This window comes from Pristis pectinata, chromosome 5 (genome assembly GCF_009764475.1).
Source record: "Pristis pectinata isolate sPriPec2 chromosome 5, sPriPec2.1.pri, whole genome shotgun sequence".
NCBI lineage: Eukaryota > Metazoa > Chordata > Chondrichthyes > Rhinopristiformes > Pristidae > Pristis > Pristis pectinata.
In genome coordinates this window covers 12483563-12504726 of record NC_067409.1, presented here as the reverse complement: position 1 = coordinate 12504726, position 21164 = coordinate 12483563, and the positions used below count along the sequence as shown (strand labels likewise).

General features: G+C 41.0%; 1 protein-coding gene across 1 annotated transcript in view; it reads left to right on the top strand.

Moving 5' to 3' along the window:
• The window catches only part of LOC127571029 (histone-lysine N-methyltransferase 2C-like), a 355346-nt gene that overhangs the window by 155193 nt on the left and 178989 nt on the right, over positions 1-21164 (top strand). Inside the window, 3 exon segments of the mRNA XM_052017016.1 lie at positions 7505-7667; positions 9091-9262; positions 18406-18520. Coding sequence (XP_051872976.1) covers positions 7505-7667; positions 9091-9262; positions 18406-18520 — 450 coding nt within the window.

The following is a 21164-nucleotide window of genomic DNA, read 5'->3' as shown; positions in this document are numbered from 1 at the left end:
ATTTGTTGTTAAAGCTAAAGGAGTGAGGTTCCATGCTTGTACAGTAGGTTTGGCTGTAATTAAGATTAGCCATGTAGTTAGTGCTTTTTGACCAAAAAAGAGGCCCTAGATTTGGTGAATTCACTTTATAAGTGAGAACTAAGTACAGGATCTTTTCTCGGTGCAGTTGATTGAGATACTTTAGGAAGTGCAACACAGACAAAACGCTGGAGGAACTCAGCAAGTCAGGCAGCATTCATGGAGAGAAATAAACAGTCAACGTTTTGGGCGGAGACCCTTCATCAGGACTCTGGCAGGTGAGGAATAGAAGTGGAAGCAGAGGAGCAGTAGGACCCAGTGGCGGTGTGAGAGATCTCGGCCTGGATGTGGCAGGGGCTGAGGTCAGAGCCAGAGGCAGCGGGGGCCTGGGGGCAGGCTTTAGGAAGTGCACAGCCTCTCAGACGGAAACTCCTGGATTCCTAACTTTTAGTGTGGTCACTGTAGGGTGGTTTCTGATTAGTGACCATTATTCATCTTGGTTTTACACAAGAAAGCTTGGTGTAAGGTTTTCCTTGAATTTCCCAGTGCAAACTTCTTGTCTTTCAGGAAGCATTTGTATTGGCGGATTGGTATAGAGGGATATAATCATTAATTAATTATAATCAATTAATCAGCACAATTGCCACAGCTGTTCTGAGGTTCAACTTCTGGGGGAAGGTTACTTGATGAATGCTACTAATGATGTTTGTTACCCTTCCTCCAATCCACGGTCATAAAGTTAAAATGACTCCTTTGAGGATAGAGCTGACTACAGCCAATTTAAATTCAGTGTTTGCAAAATCACTAAAAGATGCATTACAGAAATATCTCCTGGTTGACATGTAGCAGTGAACCATCACGGGTAAAATGGAAAAGCCAAAAAAAGCTAATGTTGATCTACCAAAGCCCATTGCTCTACTAAAAGCAAGGTGGAAAAATGATTGTTATTGAGGCAAAATGGACACATCAGTGAAGGATTTATAAAATGAAGATTTACAACTCGTGCTGCTGTGTTCTCCAAAAAGATGTACCACATCCTACGTGACATTTGCTTTTGGAAAAATCTAGTGCCAGACATAAGTTTTTTTGTGTATTATGTGTTGTGTGTCTTAAGTGTGCAGACACTCTGCAGGTTCATTCAGCCACAGTACTAAAAGGGTGGTTGAAAATTTGCCAAAGATGATCTATTGCTTACACCCCTACAAAAAGGCAGAGCAAATAAAGTTGACAGGTTTCTGGCAAACTATTCACCACTATTTTAACCCAATTTATATCTAAATGCAGATGGGGGTTTTGAGAAATAAACTTGGGGGCTATCATTGCTAAACAACACAGACTGAAATTACAATAACCTGCACTGCTTACTATTAGTTTAAAGACTGTTATTGAATGGATCAACTAAAATGCTGCTGATGGCAAACTTCACTTTCTCCCTTATTCCTCCCTTTCTTTGAAAACACCTAGAAATATAAAGGAGCTTTTAATTTCTCTTAATTCCATAATATTCACATGATGTGTAACAAACAGTCTGCCGGAGGAACTCTGGGTCGAGCAGCAACTGTGTGAGGAAAGGAATTCGGGTCGAAACTCTGCATCAGGACTGAGAGGAAAGAGAGCCGGTATAAAAAGGAGAGGGGGAATGGTGAGATGGGGGCCAGTAGGTGACTGGAGGGAGGTTGGGTGAGAACAGAAGGTTGAGAAATGGAGGAAATGTGAGAGAGGGCTCCATCAACCACTGAAGAAGTGAAGCCATGTTTCCCGAAGAAGGAGGTCATTTCAAATGTTCTGGAATTCTTCACATGATCTGTCAGTGTTCTGTATTGCATGTTTGGGATTTTTTTTGACAGCTTCATTGTTATAACTGACCCCACCTAATTATTTGAGAATGACTGATGAAAATCAATTGCTGTTTGTACAATAGAATACAACAAACACGCATTCTAAATATTGAAAACTGCCAATTGAATAAAGCTCTGAATTGAGCCTAATTACAGTAAATACTCCGATATTCAACCATAAAAGAGAAACTATTTATATCACACCTTATGACCTTGGTGTCCCTCAGCATATCATAGCCAAAGAAATACTTTTGAAGTGTTGTGACTGTGCTTTGAAAAAAGTGGCAATTTATGCCAATAAACAAGTTATTCAGGTACTTTATAGTGAAATGAAAACAAAGTGGTGTAAACGTTCAGTAAATCAGGTAGCATAATGACCTGAAACTTCAAATGTGGGCTTAGAGGGTAGTTAAATGAAGGTTAGCTGAGATCTAGAAGTACACACTGGGTCTTTTTGTATCCTTGAAGGGGTAAAATCTTCAGTTCAAAGTTTCATCCAGAATGCATTGTGTTGGCCCAGCTTGTGTGTTCAGATTCATGAAATGGGACTCGAATTTTGAGCTCCTGACCGTGAAGCAGCAGAGCACCCAGAAGTGCTTTTAATGTGGAGTCAAGTCAAATGTTTAAAAAAAACTTGTACATGTCTGTTGAAGAAAGAAAAAAACACTTCTGTAATTTTTTTCCAATGAGCTGTACCTGCTTTCTATAAGTAAACTGCAAATTAAGATACATCAGACTACATGTTAGAGGTACAGAAATGAGCACATGCTGATGCAAATGCTCCTGCTTGTTCTGCTCCAGCCACCTCCATTGGGGAACTCTAAGCTCTCCTGGAAAACCACTGTGATTGGTCTTTGCAATCAGCATTGGTGACAGATTACAAAAATGCACAGTTATTTTTAAATACAATAGAGGTCATTACTTGGGGGTGACAGGGTTGTTGCATAGTGGGTAGTAAAGGCAAGGGTACCAGAGAAGGATAAAAGATGAGGGTGTAGGTAGGGAGGTAAAAGGAGGAAGAAAACAGTAATGAGAAAATGAATGAAGGGAGAATTGTTTGTGAGATAAGAATAGGGAAATAAGAACATAAAGGGAAGGGTGAGGAGTGTAGAAGAGAAGCAATATTATGATGCAGCATGAGTAAATGATTTAACAAAAACTTTTGCTTCATAGCAATATAAAAATTGGTGTCAATAAAACTACAGTGATTAGTGAGAAGCATTAAAAAGTGGCTTCACACTGCAGTGATATTCAGTCGTTAAAATGAATAATTCTGTGAATGGGCTTTGCATCTATCTGAAAATACAGGACGTCAATTGTGTAGATAGAAAATTGGAGTGACGCAGCAGCTCGTGCTGCTTCCACGCCACACCGATCCTGGCCTCAGATTGTTAGCATGGAGTTTGCATATTCTTTAAGATATCCTTATTAGTCACATATACATTGAAACACAGTGAAATACATCCTTTTGTGTAGCGTTCTGGGGGCAGCCCGCAAGTGTCGCCATGCTTCCGGTGCCAACATAGCATGCCCACAACTTCCTAACCTGTATGTCTTTGGAATGTGGGAGGAAACCAGAGCACCCAGAGGAAACCCACACAGACACGGGGAGAATATACAAACTCCTTACAGACAGTGGCTGGATTTGAACCTGGGTCGCTGCTACCTGTGACTGCAAAGGTTTCCCCCACATGGCCTGGTTTCCTTCCACATTCCAAAGATGTGCAAGTAGATTAATTGACTGTTGTAAATTGCCCTTAGTGTGGGTGGAATTCAGGAAAGTCAGGTTGGTGGGGCGATGCGAACATGAGAGAGAATTGCCTACCGGAAATATAGGGGAATGGGACAGATGAGATTGCTCTGAGAGCTAACATGGACTCGATGGGCTGAATGGTTACCTACTACCTCATAAGGAAACACATGGGGGTGGTGTATTTCACAACAACCATTTGCTGTGCTCTATATGTGTTTCTGATCCTCTCTTTGCCTGCACAAAGATTGTGGGGTGGTCACTTCTGCCAGTGTAATTGTAGACAGATGCATCTGCCACAGGAATATTAGCGAGGATGACATTAGGGAGGTTTATCTCTTATTCTGGTTCACTCACTATCTGCTGCAGACTTGGTCCTTCAGCACCTAGCCAGCTTGATTCGTGCTGGTGTTACCAAACCATTTTAATATTAATGAGTTGCTTTCATAGTTCCAGCAGCACTTCAGCCTTTACTATTTATTATTGTGCCCATGGATTGGAGGGTAGCAAATGTGACCTCAATATTTAAGAAAGAAGGGAGAAAAACAAAGTAATCAACCTGTTGTCCTAATGCAAGTTGTAACAAAATACTGGACACTATATTGAAGGATGTAATAACAGAATATCTTGAAAGGAGTAATAGGATTGAGCAGAGTTGGCATTAAAGAAAGAAAATCACATTTGCCTGAGTTACTGGAGTTCATTGAGGATGCAACTTGTGGAATAGGTAAAGGGGAACTCGTAGATGGCTTGGATTTTCAGAAGACTTTTGATTTAAGTCCTATATAGGAGGTTGGAATTGAGCTGTTATGCTAATGTGAATTGAGAATTGGTTTCCGTACAGAAAGAGTGGGAGTAAATGGATCTTAGGTTGGCTGGCTGTGACTAGTGGGATACCATGGGTCTGTGTTTGAGCCCTGGCTATTCACAATCTGTATCAATGATTTGAAAGGACCTAATGTTATATTTCCAAGTTTGCTGATGATGCAAAACTAGGTGGGATTGTGAGTAGGTAGTAGACTACTATAGAGGCTTCAACGGGGTGCAGAGTAGTAGAGGCAGTACGATGTGGAAAAATATGAAGTTATCCACTTTGATGCATGAAACACAAAATCAGCTCTTTTTTAAATAGTGAAAAATTAGGTAATGTTTATGTTCAAAGTGATTCAGGTATCCTTGTATATAAATTATGGAAAGCCAATATGTCCATGCAGAAAGGGATTAGAAAGGCCAATGGTACGTTTACACAAGGCTGGTTTCAGGGATGATGGGTTTGCTATATGAGGAGAGATTGAGTAAGCTAGGCCTATATTTTTTTGATTTTAGAAGAATGAGGAGATCTCTTTGAAGTCATGTTGCAGTTGTATAAAACTTTGGGTGAGGCCACATTTAGAGAGTTTGTGCAGTTCTGGTTGCTGCATTACAGGAATGAAATGGAGTCTATATAGAGGGTGCAGAAGAGGTTCACCTGGATTAGAAAGTAATAGCTACGTTGAGGTTGGACAAATTTGAATTGTTTCTCTGGAGCATTGGAGACTGAGATACAAGCTAATGCAAGTATATAAAATTATGAGAGGCATAGGCAGGGTAGATAGTTATACCTTGTCCCAGGGTGGAGATGTCAAATACTAAAGGGCATAGCTTTAAGGGCTATGTTCAATGAAACTTGTAAAATTCTGATGGGGCTTGACAAACTGGATAGGGGAAGGATGTTTCTGAGGAGACCAGAACCTGAGATCATGGTCTTCAAAAAAGAGCGAGACAATTTGGGATGAGATAGGAACTTTCTTCATCCAGAGGGTAGTGAATCCTTTGGCATCCTCTACCCTGGTGGGCTGTGGAGGCTTGGTCATCGATTTAAACAGATATTGATACCTTGATTCCCTTAATATCCAGAAAGCTATGTTGGGGATGGACAGAAAAATGACTTTTGAAGTGGAAGATCAGCCATGATCTTGAATGGCAGAGCAGGCTTGAAGCAACAAATGGCATGCTGCTTTTTGGTTATTTACCACAGTCAGTTTGACTGCTGTGAAATTATGCAAATGAACGAAGTTGGATCTTTGACATCTAAAATTGTGTCTCCTGTTTACCAGATGTTTTATAGTAAAGTAAATGAACAGAATGTGTATTGAAAACAGTTTGATAGGCAACAAGTTGAAGCATGGCTAAGTATACGGTTTGCCTTAAAGCAGAGAGTTGATCGTATAGCAAGTAAAATCAATTTCCTCAGAATAAACAGATTTAATGAAGAATGGAGGAAACATCTTATGATCCAAACAAAGTCAACTTCTACCAAGAAGATAAGGGTCATTTCTCTAGAAAAATGCAGTGAAATATTGCATGCAACTTATTTGCACAGAGTTGATCTCTTTTCACTTCAATATGGTTGCCCGGCTTGATTGATAATGAAATAAGTGAATCAACACCAATCTGGTTGAGAAAAGCATTGTCGATATATGCAACCTGAAAGCATCAAGTTGAAGATCCATTTCATCACATTGGATGCCATTACTTCTGCTATCCCTTTTTATTCCTTTGATACCCATTAGGTTATGAACTTTTTGATTCTCTTTAATAGCTATTTTTTTCATCCGTGAAGCCCCTGTCCAATGGAACTGCCTAAATCTCTCTATTTTTACCATCCTGTAAATGCCTTTTGAAGGATTTTCAGCTTTTATGGCTTTGATTTATCTCCCTTTTTTCCCTCTTGTTCAGTTTAGATTATATTCCAGAATCTGTAATGTGGATAATAAATGGCATTGAAATTGTAAATGTGGGTCATGAAACTAAATTGGAAGAAGAGTACAAAAGGAAATGGGTTTGAGAATAAGTTAATGTCAGAGAAAATTTAAATTAGAGAGAAAATAAAAGCAACACGTTGTGAGTTTTAGGATTTGAGAAATTACAGAGAATCCTTTAGATTCAATTTTTCTTTTGTTGCAATACTAATGATCATACCAGGTCTTTGGGTGATTATATGCATTTTGATTACTTGTTATTGTAAATACAAGTTTTGTATCAAAGTCAAGAATGTATAGTTTTGAGAGTTTGGCTCAGAAGCTATCATAAATCAGATAATTTACTTCACCAATTTTTTGCAATATATTCAAAATCCATAAGGAAAATCGCCTATTAAAAAAACTGAAGTCTCTAAAATCTTCCAGTGTCTCCAGTATTCATTAGTATCATCATGCTTTTATTATTATGAACTTTAATGCATGCAAACCACTCTCTTCACATGTCCAAGGGCCACTATTTGTTGTCAACATCATGGTCCCTTACAGACATTCTCTCCAATGAAATTAATGGGGAAACTTTCCCTGTACCCAGTCTCACTTGGCGCATGTTGTTTGAGCAGATTCCCACCCATAAATGGTGAGGGAATTCCCTTAAATTATGATCCATGTGGAGCCAAATTCAGCAAAACAACAATAAACAGCTGACCACAATGCAAGACTTGCATGCTCATGTGGAAATCAGGAAGTTACAGACAGTTACATTGAGAATTCCTGGCAGAGTTGAAGGGAAATAATCCTAATTTTTTCCTTCAGTATCTGGCCCATCTGATTTGACACATTTATGGATTTACCACTTCATATTTAATGGTTAAAGCAAACTTCTTTACTGTTACCATATATTACCCTTGCCTATAATTGTTAGTATTAATTAGCTTATACTTGACATAGATTGTTGGAGTTTTAAAAAAAAATCAGACTTTCTAGCTTTGGCGCTGAATAATTTTATTCAGTTTTATTACTCTGCTGACCTGGTTCACAAACTATCTTAAAACAAAATAGTTGTGTCTGTGGTGCAAGTACACCAGTTTCTTTTAGATGATCACAGATAACTAATATTTATTGCAGGGTATTAATTCTGCATTTAATTTTTTTTCCAGCATTGTGCATACTGTAAGCACCTTGGAGCCACCATCAAATGCTCAGAAGTGAATTGCAATCAGCTGTACCACTATCCATGTGCAGCTGGAGCTGGTACTTTTCAGGATATTAGAACTCTTACTCTGCTCTGTCCAGAACACATTGATCAGGCTCCTGAAAGATGTGAGTGTCACCACATTCTAAGTCCTCTTCTGATGTGCTGTTGTCAAAACAGTGAATATACTACATTGAAAAAATATTTAATAAAGATAATTATTATTTATTAGTAATGAAATTTGCACACTTTGACGTTTGATGTATTTACTGCTTTTGATGAATTGTTCTAAGTACAGATACAATGGGAAAATCAGGGACGTATCTGGGAAGTGGGCAATCATTTCTTTCCCTGAATCTTTTGCTGTTAGATAGTTGTCCAAATGCAATAATTCGTCCACAGCAGACTGCGCATAACTTATTTTTCTGAGCACAATTGGGTTGCCACTTGGGAGTATGTGAATGAGAGCAAAAGATTGGGGCACTTTGACGTGGCAACTAAAGCAGAGCTTTGACTTTGCTCTGACCCCGCTGCCTTAATTTTGTTAATTTATTGATTACTTTTCTGTTTCCTGTAAAAAGTTACTTGCCGCCTTGAATGTAATTTGGGTAATGGACTTGTTCCTAACATTGCTGTTTATTTCAGATTTTAGGAGCCACAGTTTAGTAATTCAGTCTAAATATGGAGGTACTATTAATTGTTCTGTCAAGGTTGACATTCTTAAATAAATTTGTAGAAGTAATGCCTGCCTGCAGAGCTTCACCAATGTGCCATTAGATGAGAATTTGATAGATAGTAGCAGTGGTTCAATGGGTAGCACCTGACTCTGTGGATCAAGGTGATGAAATTTGCATCCCACTTAAGGCCGGAACAAGAAAGTCTGGGCTGATACTCCAGAGCTGTACCATTTAGGGAAATTGGATATGTGCTGGGAGTGAGAAAGGAAAGTGAATAGAAAGTGGGGATGGGGGAATTGCATAGTTAACTTTTATAGATCAGTCATGATCTTATTAAATAACAGGGTGAGCTCAAAGCAAATGAGCTCTACTTCTGCTCTGATTTGTTACTCTTACAGCAGTGCCCCAGCAACGACGTAGTAAAACCTCACCCAAATTCAACACCCAAACTCCGGAGAAGGGTTGGTGGATCAGGCAATAGGAATGGAAATCCAACTGATATTCTGGTCAAAATTTCCTAAATAGGAAATGGTGAAGTTAATTATAGCATCTCACGTATGCCACATTAAATACCACAAATGCAACCATGAGAAGTTTTTTTTTACCCTCAAGGTCATTTTACAACGCCACATTGTGTCACTTGGAAACAAATCCTTAAAATGACAAAAATCGGTCAACTAAAATTGAAAGAGCCAGCTTCTGGCTTGCCTTTCTGAGGGAGAAATTTGTCAGATGTCGAGTTCTGACCTGGTTGCTTCAATTGTGAAAGTCCTTGTCTGTCAAGAGTTTGACCATCAGTGACTATCAAATTATTACAGTTCATTTTGTCTTTAAATGGCATTTGAGTAATCTTTGCTAATGTTTTTTTCTACAGCCAAGGAAGAATCAAACTGTGCTGTGTGTGATAGCCCAGGGGAACTTCTAGATCAGCTTTTCTGCACTAGCTGTGGACAACATTACCATGGAGCATGCCTAGACATAGCTGTGACCCCTTTGAAACGGGCTGGGTGGCAGTGTCCAGAATGCAAAATCTGCCAGACCTGCAGGTAAATTCCATGTTAGATACTTCATTTTTATGTAGTGCAAGTTTTTGAGGAATAAAATGGTAATACTACTTCAGTGCAACATAAATCACATCATAAATTATGTAATTATGGTAATTGAAATAAAAAGTGGAACAAGGGAGCCAGTTAGTTATGTTTCAGATAAGATGCTCTAAATATAGGAAAATGCAAATAGTTTTTTTCAGTCTTACATGAAAATATTTTTCTGAAATCCTTGCTGCTTAATATTTCAGCAAAATATTATTTTAATTCAGTGTGGAGAAAGAAATACGGGTTTACTTAAATTTTCAGACTCTTCAATATTTGGTTTTTAAGCTTTATTGAAACTAAATTGTGTGTTGTGGAAGATTATTTGGACTAAATGTATTGTTTTGAATGTGTTGTTATGAGTATGGCTTTTTTGTTTGATATCTGCATTTAGCATTACTTTCCTGTCACTTCAGTGACATCGGAAGCAGGAGCGGACCAGTTGGCCTCTCCAGCCTGCTCTGCCATTCAGTCCAATTGTGGCTGATCCAGTCTTAGTCTCAACACCATTTTCCCATATCCCTTGATTCCCTTGTAATTTAAATGTCTGCCAATCACTGCGTTCACAATATTCAATGACTCCATCTCCACAGCTCTCTGAATTCCAAAGATTTGCTAGCCTTTTGAGAAAATAAGTGACTGCTTATCTCCGTTTGAAATGGGCGTCCCCTTTTCTGAAACTATGCCCGTATTTCCTGATGTCTCCACGGGGAAAACATCCTCTCAGCATCCACCCTGTGAATTCCCTTCACATCTTGTGTGTTTCACTAAATTGCCTCTCCTTTTTTTTTATATATAATTGAGTGTGGGCCCAACCTACTCAGTCTTTCTTCATGCACCGATCCCTCCATCTCAGATATCAACCTCATGATCCTTTCCTGCACAGCCTCCAAACTTAAATGTGGAAACCAAAATTTGGCAGTACTCCAGGTGTGCTCTCACAAGTGCTCTGTAAAGTTGCATCGAACCTTCCTTAATGTTACCCTCCATACCCTTGAAATAAAGGATACCACTTCAATAGTCTTCCTAATTACGTGCTGCAGCAACACGCTAACGTTTTGGATTTTGTGTGCTAGGAGGCCATATCCTTTTGGACTGTAATATTTTGTAATTTCAGTCTAAGTGATAACATGCTTTTTCATTCTTCCTTCCAAAGTAGATACCCTCATATCTTCTCACATTTGTTGCAGCTCTATAAAACTCTGGATCGACCACACTTGGAGTATTGTGTTCAATTTTGGTTGCCTCGTTATAGGAAGGATGTGGAAGCTTTGGATAGGGTGCAGAGGAGATTTACCAGGATGCTGCCTGGATTGGAGAGCATGTCTTATGAGGATAGTTTGAGCGAGCTAGGGCTTTCCTCTTTGGAGAGGAGGAGGATGAGAGGTGACCTGATAGAGGTGTACAAGATGATAAGAGGCATAGATTGAGTGGACAGTCAGAGACGTTTTCTCAGGGCGAAAATGGCTAACGTGAGGGGACATAATTTTAAGGTGATTGGAGGAAGGTATAGGTGGGATGTCAGAGTTTGTTTTACATGGAGTGGTGGGTGTGTGGAACCCACTGCTGGCAGAGGTGGTGGAGGTAGGTACATTGGGGATATTTAAGAGACTTTTGGGTAGGCACATGAATGATAAAAAGATGGAGGACTACATGGGAGGAAAGGGTTAGATAGATATTGGAGCAGGATAAAATGTCGGCAACATCATGGGCCAAAGGACCTGTACTGTGCTGCAATGTTCTATTTTACTCAGTCTGCCAACTTCTTTCCCACTTAACATATCTCTATCCCTTTGTAGGCTCTTTGTGTCCTTGTCACAACTTGCTAATCCACCTGCTTAATGTCATCAAATGTGTCAGAGTGCACCTGGATCCTTCACCCAAGTCATCAGTATTGATTATAAAAACTTGAGCGCTAATCCCTGTGGTGCCCCACTATTTACTGATTGCCAATCTGAAAATGGCCCATTTATTCTGATTGTTTTCTGTTACTTATCCATGCTCCAAATCCTGTGTGCTCTAATTTTGTACAATAATCGTTCACCTGGCACCTTATTCACAAGATCACAAGACAAAGGAGCAGAAGACAAAGGAGTCTGCTCCATGAGCAGAAGAAAAAACTATTCTAACCCCAATTTCCAGCCTTATCCCCATATCCCTTGATACCTTGACTAATTAGATAATCTATCTCCTCCTTAAACACCTCCAATGATCTGGCCTCCACTGCTGTACGTGGCAAGGAATTCCATAAAATCACTACCCTCTGGCTAAAGAAATTTCTCCTCATCTCTGTTTTAAACCTGTACCCTCTAATTCTAAGATTGTGCCCTCTGGTCCTGGACTCATCCACCAAGGGAAACAGCTTGGCCACATCTACTCTGTCCAGTCCTTTCAACATTCTAAATGTTTCTTTGAGGTCCCCTCTCATTCTTCTGTACTCCAGTGAGTACACTCCAAGAGCTGACAAACGTTCATCATATGTAAGCCCGTTCATTCTGGGAATCATCCTCGTAAATCTCCTCTGAACCCTCTCCAACATCAGCACATCCTTCCTAAGATATGGGGCCCAAAACTGTACACACTATTCGAAATGAGGCCTCACTAGTGCCCCGTAGAGCCTCATCAACACTTCCTTGCTTTTATATACTATACCTCTTGAAATGAATGCCAACATAGCATTCGCTTTCCTTACCACTGATCCGATCTGGTGGTTCACCTTTAGGGTATCCTGCACAAGTACCCCCAAGTCCCTTTGTACTTCCGTACTTTGAATTTTCTCTCCTTCTCGATAATAATCTGCCTGTTTATTTCTGTTTCCAAAGTGTACAACTGCACATTTCTCAACATTGAACGTCATCTGCCATATCCTTGCCCATTCTCCTAAACTATCTAGGTCTCTCTGCAACCTTCCTGTCTCCTCAATACTCCCTACTCCTCCACCTATCTTGGTGTCATCTGCAAACTTAGCCACAAAACCATTTACTCCATCATCCAAATCGTTAATGTACAAGGTAAAAAGAAGCGGCCCCAACACCGACCCCTGCGGAACACCACTAGTAACTGGTAGCCAATCAGAACAGGATCCTTTTATTCCCACCCTTTGCTTGCTGCCAACCAGCCAATGCTCCACCCATTCTGTTATCCTACCTGTAATTCCATGACCTCTCATCTTATTAATCAGTCTCTTGTGCGGCACCTTGTCGAAGGCCTTTTGAAAGTCTAAATACACAACATCTACCGCCTCTCCCTTATCCACCCTACCTGAGATTTCCTCAACAAACTCCAATAGGTTAGTCAGGCAGGATCTTCCCTTCACGGAACCATGTTGGCTTGGACCTATCTTGCCTTGCACCTCTAGGTATTCCATAACCTCATCCTTGAGGATCGATTCTAATAACTTTCCCACCGCCGAAGTCGGACTAATAGGTCTGTAATTTCCTTTATGCTGCCTCCCACCTTTCTTATACAGCGGAACTACATTTGCGACCCTCCAGTCCTCTGGAACCATGCCGGAGTCTATCGATTCCTGGAAAATTATCACCAATGCCTCCGCTATCTCTAAAGCCACCTCCTTCAGAACCCGGGGATGCACTTCATCCAGTCAGGGAGACTGATCAGTCTTTAGTCCATTTAGTTTTCCTAGCACCTTCTCTCTAGTAATCTTAACTGAACTCAGTTTCGTTCTTTGAGACCCCTGACTATCCGGTATATTGCTGATGTCCTCCACAGTGAAGACCGATGCAAAGTATTCATTTAGTTCCTCTGCCATCTCTTTATCATCCATTATAATCTCTCCCGCACCGTTATCGATTGGTCCTATATCAACCCGTGTCTCTCTTTTACTCAATTAAAAAACTCTTAGTATCCTTTCGAATGTTATCTGCCAACTTTCTTTCATAATTCATCTTTTCTTTCCTAATGACCTTCTTAGTTTCTTTCTGCAGGTTTTTAAAAGTTTCCCAGTCTTCTGTTTTTCCACTAATCTTTGCTTCCTTGTATGCCCTCCCTTTTGCTTTTATTTTAGTCTTCACCTCTCTTGTTATCCACATTTGTGCCTTTTTTCCATTCAAAACCTTTTTTCTTGGAATATATCTATCCTGCATTTTCCTTATATCTTGTAGAAATTCCATCCATTTCTGCTCTGCCGTCCCTCCAGCAAGCTTACTCTTCCAATCAATTTGGGCCAGCTCCTCTTTCATGCCACTGTAATTTCCTTTGTTCCACTGAAATATCGATATACCAGTTATCAGCTTCTCCTCAAATTTGAAACTGAATTCAATCATATTGTGATCACTAGTTCCTAATGGTTCCTTTACCTTTAGTTCCCTAATCACCTCCAGTTCGTTACACAGCACCCAATCCAAAACAGCCGATCCCCTGGTGGGCTCATCAACAAGTTGCTCCAAAAAGCCGTCCCGTAGACATTCCACAAACTCACTGTCCTGAGATCTGCTCCCTTGCTGGATTTCCCAGTCCACCTTCATGTTAAAATCCCCTGTAGTTATCTTAACGTTATTGCTCTGATACGCTTTTTCTATTTCTAGCTGCAATTTATAGTCCACATCCTGACTGCTGTTAGGGGACCTATATATAACTGCTACTATTGTCCTTTTACCCTTGCTATTTCTTAGCTCCACCCATAAGGATTCCACCTCTTTTGACCCAATGTCCGTCCTTTCTATTGATTTTATATCATTACTAACCATCATGGCCACATCACCCCCTCTGCCTACCTGCCTATCCTTCCCATACACTGTGTACCCCGGACATTTAGTTCCCAATCACACCCGTCATAAAGTCATGACTCGGTGATTGCCACAATGTCGTATTTATTAATCTGTAGTTGTGCCACTAAGTCATACACTTTATTCCTAATGCTACATGCATTTAAATACAGTACATTTAGTCCAGTATCTGCTACTAATTTTGTTGTACTTCTAATGTTCAGCAAATTATTCTGACTATTCACCTGCCTGTCCTTCTTACCATCCTCACTGCACACTATCATGGTCTTGTTTCTATATACTTCATCCTCTATCCTAACATCCTGTATCCTAACATCCTGGTTTGTTGTACTTCTATTGTTCAGCAAATTATCCTGACTTATCACCTGCCTGTCCTTCTTGCCATCCTCACTGCACACTGTCTTGGACTTGTTTCTATAAACCTCCTCCCTTACCCTAACGTCTTGTATCCTAACATCCTGGTTTCCATCCCCCTGCCAGATTAGTTTAAACCCTCCCCAACAGCTAAATTAAACATTCCCGCCAGGATATTGGACCCTTTGGAGTTTAGGTGTAACCCATCCTTTGTGAATAGGTCATGCCTCCCCCAAAAAAGGTTCCAATGATCCTGAAATCTGAAGCCCTGCCCCCTGCACCAGTCAGTCAGCCACGCATTCACCTGCCAGATCTTTCTATTCTTACTAGCGTTGGCACGTGGCACAGGTAGTAATCCTGAAATTGCCATCCGAGAGGTCCTACTTCTCAACTTTCTTCCTCACTCCTTGTATTCCTCCTTCAGGACCTCTTCTCTTTTTCTACCTATGTCATTGGTACCTACATGTACCAAGACTTCTGGCTGATCACCCTCTCCCCTCAGAATATTCTGGACCCGGTCCGTGACATCCTGTACTCTGGCACCAGGGAGGCAACACACCATCCGGGATTCACTGTCGGTTTTGCAGAATCTGTTATCCGTTCCCCTCACTATAGAATCCCCAATAACCACTGCATTACTCTTTCCCCGCTGGAAAGGGGGGCTAAGGTCCCAGTTGCCGTGGTCTTCCTCTGTCAGGTCATCCTCACCAATGGAATCTAAAATGAGATACTGATTTTCGAGGGGGACCTCCACAGAGGTACTCTCTACAAACTCAGAGGTACTCTCTACAAACTCTACATAACTTCTGTCTATATCCTGCTCACTCTCCTTAATCAGCTGAAGGTCATCGAGCAGCTTCTTCAGACTCTCAACATGTTCCTTGAGGAGCCGCATCTCGGTGCACTTTGTGCAGATGTGGTCATGGGAGAGGCTGGTGGTCTCCCAGGGTCCCCACATCTGGCACTCCAAACACAAGACCAACCCCAGATGCATACTGCTATAGCACTGTCCAATACTATATTACTGAGATAAATAAACCAGTGACTTACCTCTGCTCCATAAATCTCGCCTCTTACCTGGTCTCGCCAAAGCCCAACCACTCTGCTCCCTCTCACTCCGCTGCCCGCTGGATATGGTGGTCTTTTTAAATGGCCCGCGTGCTTCCAAGTGACGTCACACACCTGCACAGTCACTTGCCGCTATCCCAAACGCTAGAAGGAAGGATAAAAAAAACTCGCTCCTCGTTAATTTCCGGCTCTCTCTGCTCTCTCGACGCTGAAAAGAAAGTTGAATGTACTCTAACTTTTAAATCACCTGCATGCTTCTGAGTGACGTCATGTGCCTGCGCAGTCACTTGCCGCTATCCTGAACACTAGAAAGAAGAGAAAAAACAAAACTCGCTCCTCGTTAATTTCCGGCTCTCTCCGCTCTCTTGCTGCTGAATTGAATGCCTTTTGGAAATGTACTGGTTCCCCCTTATCCATTCTGTTTGTTCCACCCTCAAATTATTTTAGCAAATTTGTCGGAAGGCATTTCCCCTTTCATAAAACCATGTGGTCTCAAATTGATTTCCTTATGATTTTCTAAAAGTTCATCTCTTGCCCCCCTAATAATGGATTTCAGCTAATGACGGATATTAGGCTAACTGCCCTATAGTTTCATGCTTTGTTTCCCTTTTGAATTGGGGCTTTGCATTTGCAGTTTTCAACCAATGCATCCACTGTATCTGCAGCCACCTCCTTTAAGATCTTAGGATTTGGACTTTCAGATCTTGGGAACTTGCCAGCCTTTAGCCCCACAGATTGACATAATTGTTTTTTTTCTCTATTGGTAGAGATGGTTTAAAGTTCCTCCCGCCCTGCAGCTCTTTGACTATCCATTATTTTGATCTATTTTAGTGTCTTCTGCCATGAAGACTAATCCCAAATTTGGAGTCTCTGTCATTTCTCTACTTTCTATTCATTAAAGCTTAAGTGCAGTGCTTTATTTTTGTAGGTATCGTTGTTTTCCTTGGAGTTTAAGTGAAAATCATTAACATCGGTGTAGCTTTGATTTGTTCATTTTGTAGAATTGTATATTTATGATAGTTTATTTAAAATAAAGACATGCCTGTGGTATTAGGGCTCATACCTTCTGTGTTATTTCAGGTATGTTAAGATTTCTCATGCATTATTGATACTTGAATAGCTTATTACAATAACAAAGATTGCAGCATGGAGGGAGGCCATTGGCCAATCTAGATCATGCTGGCTCTGGGCAAGAACAATCCAGCTAGACTCCCCTCATCCTCCCTTTCCTCCCTCACAATACTAGATCCCAGAATCAGGTTTATTATCACTGACCTATGTCATGAAATTTGTTGCTTTGCGACAGCAGTACAGTGCAAGACATAAAAATTACTATATTACCAAAAAAATAAATAAAATAGTGCAAAAGAGGAATAACAGAGTAGAGTTCATGGACCGTTCAGAAATCTGGTGGCAGTGGGGAAGAAACTGTTCCTGGAACGTTGAGTGTGGGTCTTAAGGCTCCTGCACCTCCTCCCCGATGGTAGTAATTAGAAGAGGGCATAATCCCAGATGGTGAGGGTCCTTAATGATGGATGCCGCCACCTTGAAGCTCGGCCTCTTGAAGATGTCCTCGATGGTGGGGTGGGTTGTGCCCGTGATGGAGCCGACCGAGTCCGCAACCCTCTGCAGCCTCCTCCGATCCTGCGCATTGGAGCTTCCGTACCAGGTGTTGATGTAACCAATCAGAATGCTCTCCACAGTACATCTATAGAAATTTGCCAGAGTCTTTGGTGACATACCAAATCTCCTCAAACTCCTAATGAAGTAGAGCCACTGGCGTGCCTTCTTCATGATTGCGTCAACGTATTTGGGCCCAGGACAGATCTTCAGAGATGTTGATGCCCAGGAACTTGAAGCTGCTCACCCTTTCTACTGCTGACCCCTCAATGAGAACTGGTGTGTTCTCCCAACTTCCCCTTCCTGAAGTCTGCAATCAGTTCCTTGGTCTTGCTGACGTTGAGTGTGAGGTTGTTGTTGCGACACCACAAAACCAGCCAATCTGCCTCGCTCCTGTATGCCTCCTCGCTGCCATTTGGGATTCTGCCAACAACAGCGGTGTCATAGGCAAATCTATAGATGGCGTTTGAGCTGTGCTTAGCCACACAGTCATGAGTGTAGAGAGAGTAGAGCAATGGGCTAAGCATGCATCCTTGAAGTGCGCCTGCATTGATAGTGAGGAGGAGATGTTATTACCGATCTGCACTGACTGTGGTCTCCCGATAAGGAAGTCGAGGATCCATTTGCAGAAGGAGGAACGGAGCCCAGGTTTTGAAGCTTGTTGAGGGAGTGATGGTGTTGAACGTTGAGCTGTAATCGATAAACAGCAGCCTGACGTGTTTTGCTTTATGACATTACTTTATTACATACTAACGTATGTATATATTTCCCATAGTCCTGCAAATTTAACCTTTTTAGCATTTCACAGGCCCTCTCAAATACCGAAATTGAATCTCCTTCCACTGCTCCCTGCCTCTCCCTCTCCCACTTCATCAAATGTATTTGTAGTATTACATCAGAACCTAATGCAATCGAGTCCAGCCCTCTTTGCTGCAATTTGGATTTTTAAATTGTGTAATATATTGTTCTTTGGTTGCAAAACACTTCTTGTATTTACTTATGCCAGCAACATCAAAGACAATCAGCCTGTGAGATAGTGTCAGGCAATCAATGGATGGAAAGAGTAGTTCTAATTCCAATATCTCCAGGGGTAAATACAAGTATAACCTTCTTAAGAAGTCTTATGAATTTCACCAATCTTGGAACTGTAGTCAGTAGTAGTATGCATGGTAAATATTCAGTATATTTAGTTTGGCCTGCATTATCACCTGCAAGGTTTTAAAGATCAGAGCTTGCTGCAAGCCTTAAACACTAAAAGTTCTATTTTTACAAAATAAATGTTTTAATTTTATCATTTTTATGTTCTTTCAGACGTCCAGGTGACGACAGCAAAATGTTGGTTTGTGACATATGTGACAAAGGCTATCATACGTTTTGTCTCCAACCAGCAATGGAGTCAATACCTACAAATGGCTGGAGGTGTAAAGTGAGTGATAATTTCAACCATTTGATTTGTTAACATTGCACCAAACATAAGGAAGTTTGATTAATACTTGTTTCAGAATGTCATAGTAACTTGTACATTCTTGTATAAATCTTTTCCTAAAGTCACCTGTTTTTTTTATTTTAGGTTCAACATGTTGTCTAATTGTTTACTGATCTTATCCCACTTGTGGGATGAATTTTAGCAATCCCACTCCTCCCCTCCCCTCCCACTTGCAGGACACCATTTATTATAGAATGGGAAACTACTATCTTAAGTACACTGCTGCTGATCAGGAGGCGAACCAACTGAGGGGGTAGAGTTGTCCTTGTCAACATGTGTAGGTTGATTTCTTGAAGTGAACCTGAAACTATCGTCTTGTGGATGAGTTTCTAGCTGTCACAAAAATTGGTAGTATTGTTGATAATGTTGAGGGTGGTCTTAAGCTACAGGATGATATTGATGAGTTGATAAATGGAGGGAGTAATGGCATGTGGAAATTAATCCTGGTAGGTGTGTGGTGATGCATTTTGAGAGTACTAGTAAGGCTAGGACATAGACAATGAATGGTAGGGTCTTGGGTTGTACTGAGGAACAGAGGGACCTTGGTATCCAAGTTCAATGATCCCTAAAGGCAGCAGCAGAGGTAGGTAAGATGGTTAAGAAGATGTATTGGATACGTCTTCAATAGCTGGGCATGGAATATAATCTTGGGGAGAAAGGGTGGGTGGGGAGGAGGAATTGTCATCGTTTTGAGTCGAGACCCCACAGGTGTTGTTCATCCTGCTGAGTTCCTGCAGCAGTTTTTTGCTCCAGATTCCAGCATTTGCAGTCTCTTGTGTCTCTAAGAGCAGGCGGTTATGGTACAACTTGTATAAAATGTTAGTCAGTCCACAGCTGGAGTGATATATGCCATTTTGTTTGCCACGCTATAGGAAGAATGTGATTACACTGGAGAGGCTGTAAAGGAGATTCACCAGGATGTTTCAAGTTATGAAGAGAGATTGGATAGGTTGGGTTTGTTTTCCTTGGAGCAGAGGACGCTGAGGGTGGAGCAGATAGGGGTATACGAAATTGAGGAGCACAGGTAGGGCAGATAATAAACATTTCCTCATAGTAGGTGTACAAATTCAAAGGGAGATTTTAGGGAAGGAGTAGAAGGTGGAAAAGGTTTTTCCTCCCCCACCCAGAGGGTGATTCAAATCTGGAATGCACTGCCAGAGAGGGTAGTGGAAGCAGAGAGACTCATGACATTTAATGTGTCTAGACAAGGCATGGAAGGTTGCAAGCCAACTATTGGTATTGGTGCTTGCTTGATAGTCAGCATAGATATTTGGACTGAAGGGCCTGTTTTTGTACTGTATGACTCCACCTTAGTCAAGCTGCAAATATCAGGCTATATATAGGACTGTAAGAGCCCAAGAAAGATTAAATTTCTAAAACAAAAATGTCTTTTTTTTATATTTTCCATATGCACTGGGAGAAGCAGGATTGCTTTTCTCATTCCAGCCCCTTTTACACCATCCCCAACCCCCCCCAATCTTTGCTGTGTCTATATCCTGTTAAGTCAATTTTGCCCCACCTGAAGATTTTCTAGTTTTGGTGGCCTTTAGCTGGCTTTCAACAGCAGCCTCCTGCATTTGATTTTTGAATGCCAGGTATTGCCAATGATGTGCTGTTTATTTTGATTGGGAAGTTGGCCATCTGCATTCAAGCTAGGCTCAGCTGTTTAAAATCAGCTGGGCTTCTTTGCTGCTGCAATTGGGTGGTAGCTTGTTAGTGTTTTTTCAACTCGTGACTAACCTTCTTTGCATGACTTCATTATTCCTATGCAGCTTTATGTATTACTTGCACTTCATGTTCTGAGGTTGATAATTCATGAATTGGCAAAGTTCTTGAATCAATGGAAAATTAAATATTTTATTCTGTCTCTAAGAGTTCTGCAAAGTTCTCGACAAAGTTGAGGAATTGTTGAATAATACATTGATGTTTGGTGCAATAAAGGACTTCCTGTTTGTTATCAGTTTTTGAGGTATCATTTCCCTTCCCCCACCCCATTGCACCCAGCCACTTCACTCCCACTTACTGAGATTTACTTATATTAATGCATGGAACTGTGATGCTTTGGTCGCTACAGAGACTTAGTTGAGAGAAAGGCAGGACTGGCAGCTCAACATCCCAGGGTTTAGACGTTTCCAACACGATAGAGAAGGAGTAAAACAGGTGGAGAGTTGCATTACTGATCAGGGAGAATGTCACTGCAGCACTTCGAGGGGACATCTTGGAGGGCTCATTTAGTGAGGCAATATGAGTGGAGCTCAGAAATAAAGGTGCAATCACTATGATGACGTTATACTATAGATCTTCCAATAGCCAACAGGTAGGTAGATCATGGAAAGATGTGACTTCAATTTCCCCAATATTAACTGGGATTTCCTTTTTGGCCGAGGCTTAGATGGGGCAGAATTTCTTAGGTGCATTCAGGAAGGTTTCTTGAAACACTGTAGATAATTCAACAAGGGAAGGGGCCATACTGGAACTTGTAATGAGAAATGAACCTGGCCAGGTGGTCGGAGTTTCAGTGGGAGAGCATTTTGGGAGCGTGATGATAACTGTTTTCTGACGGTTATGGATAAGGATAAGACCA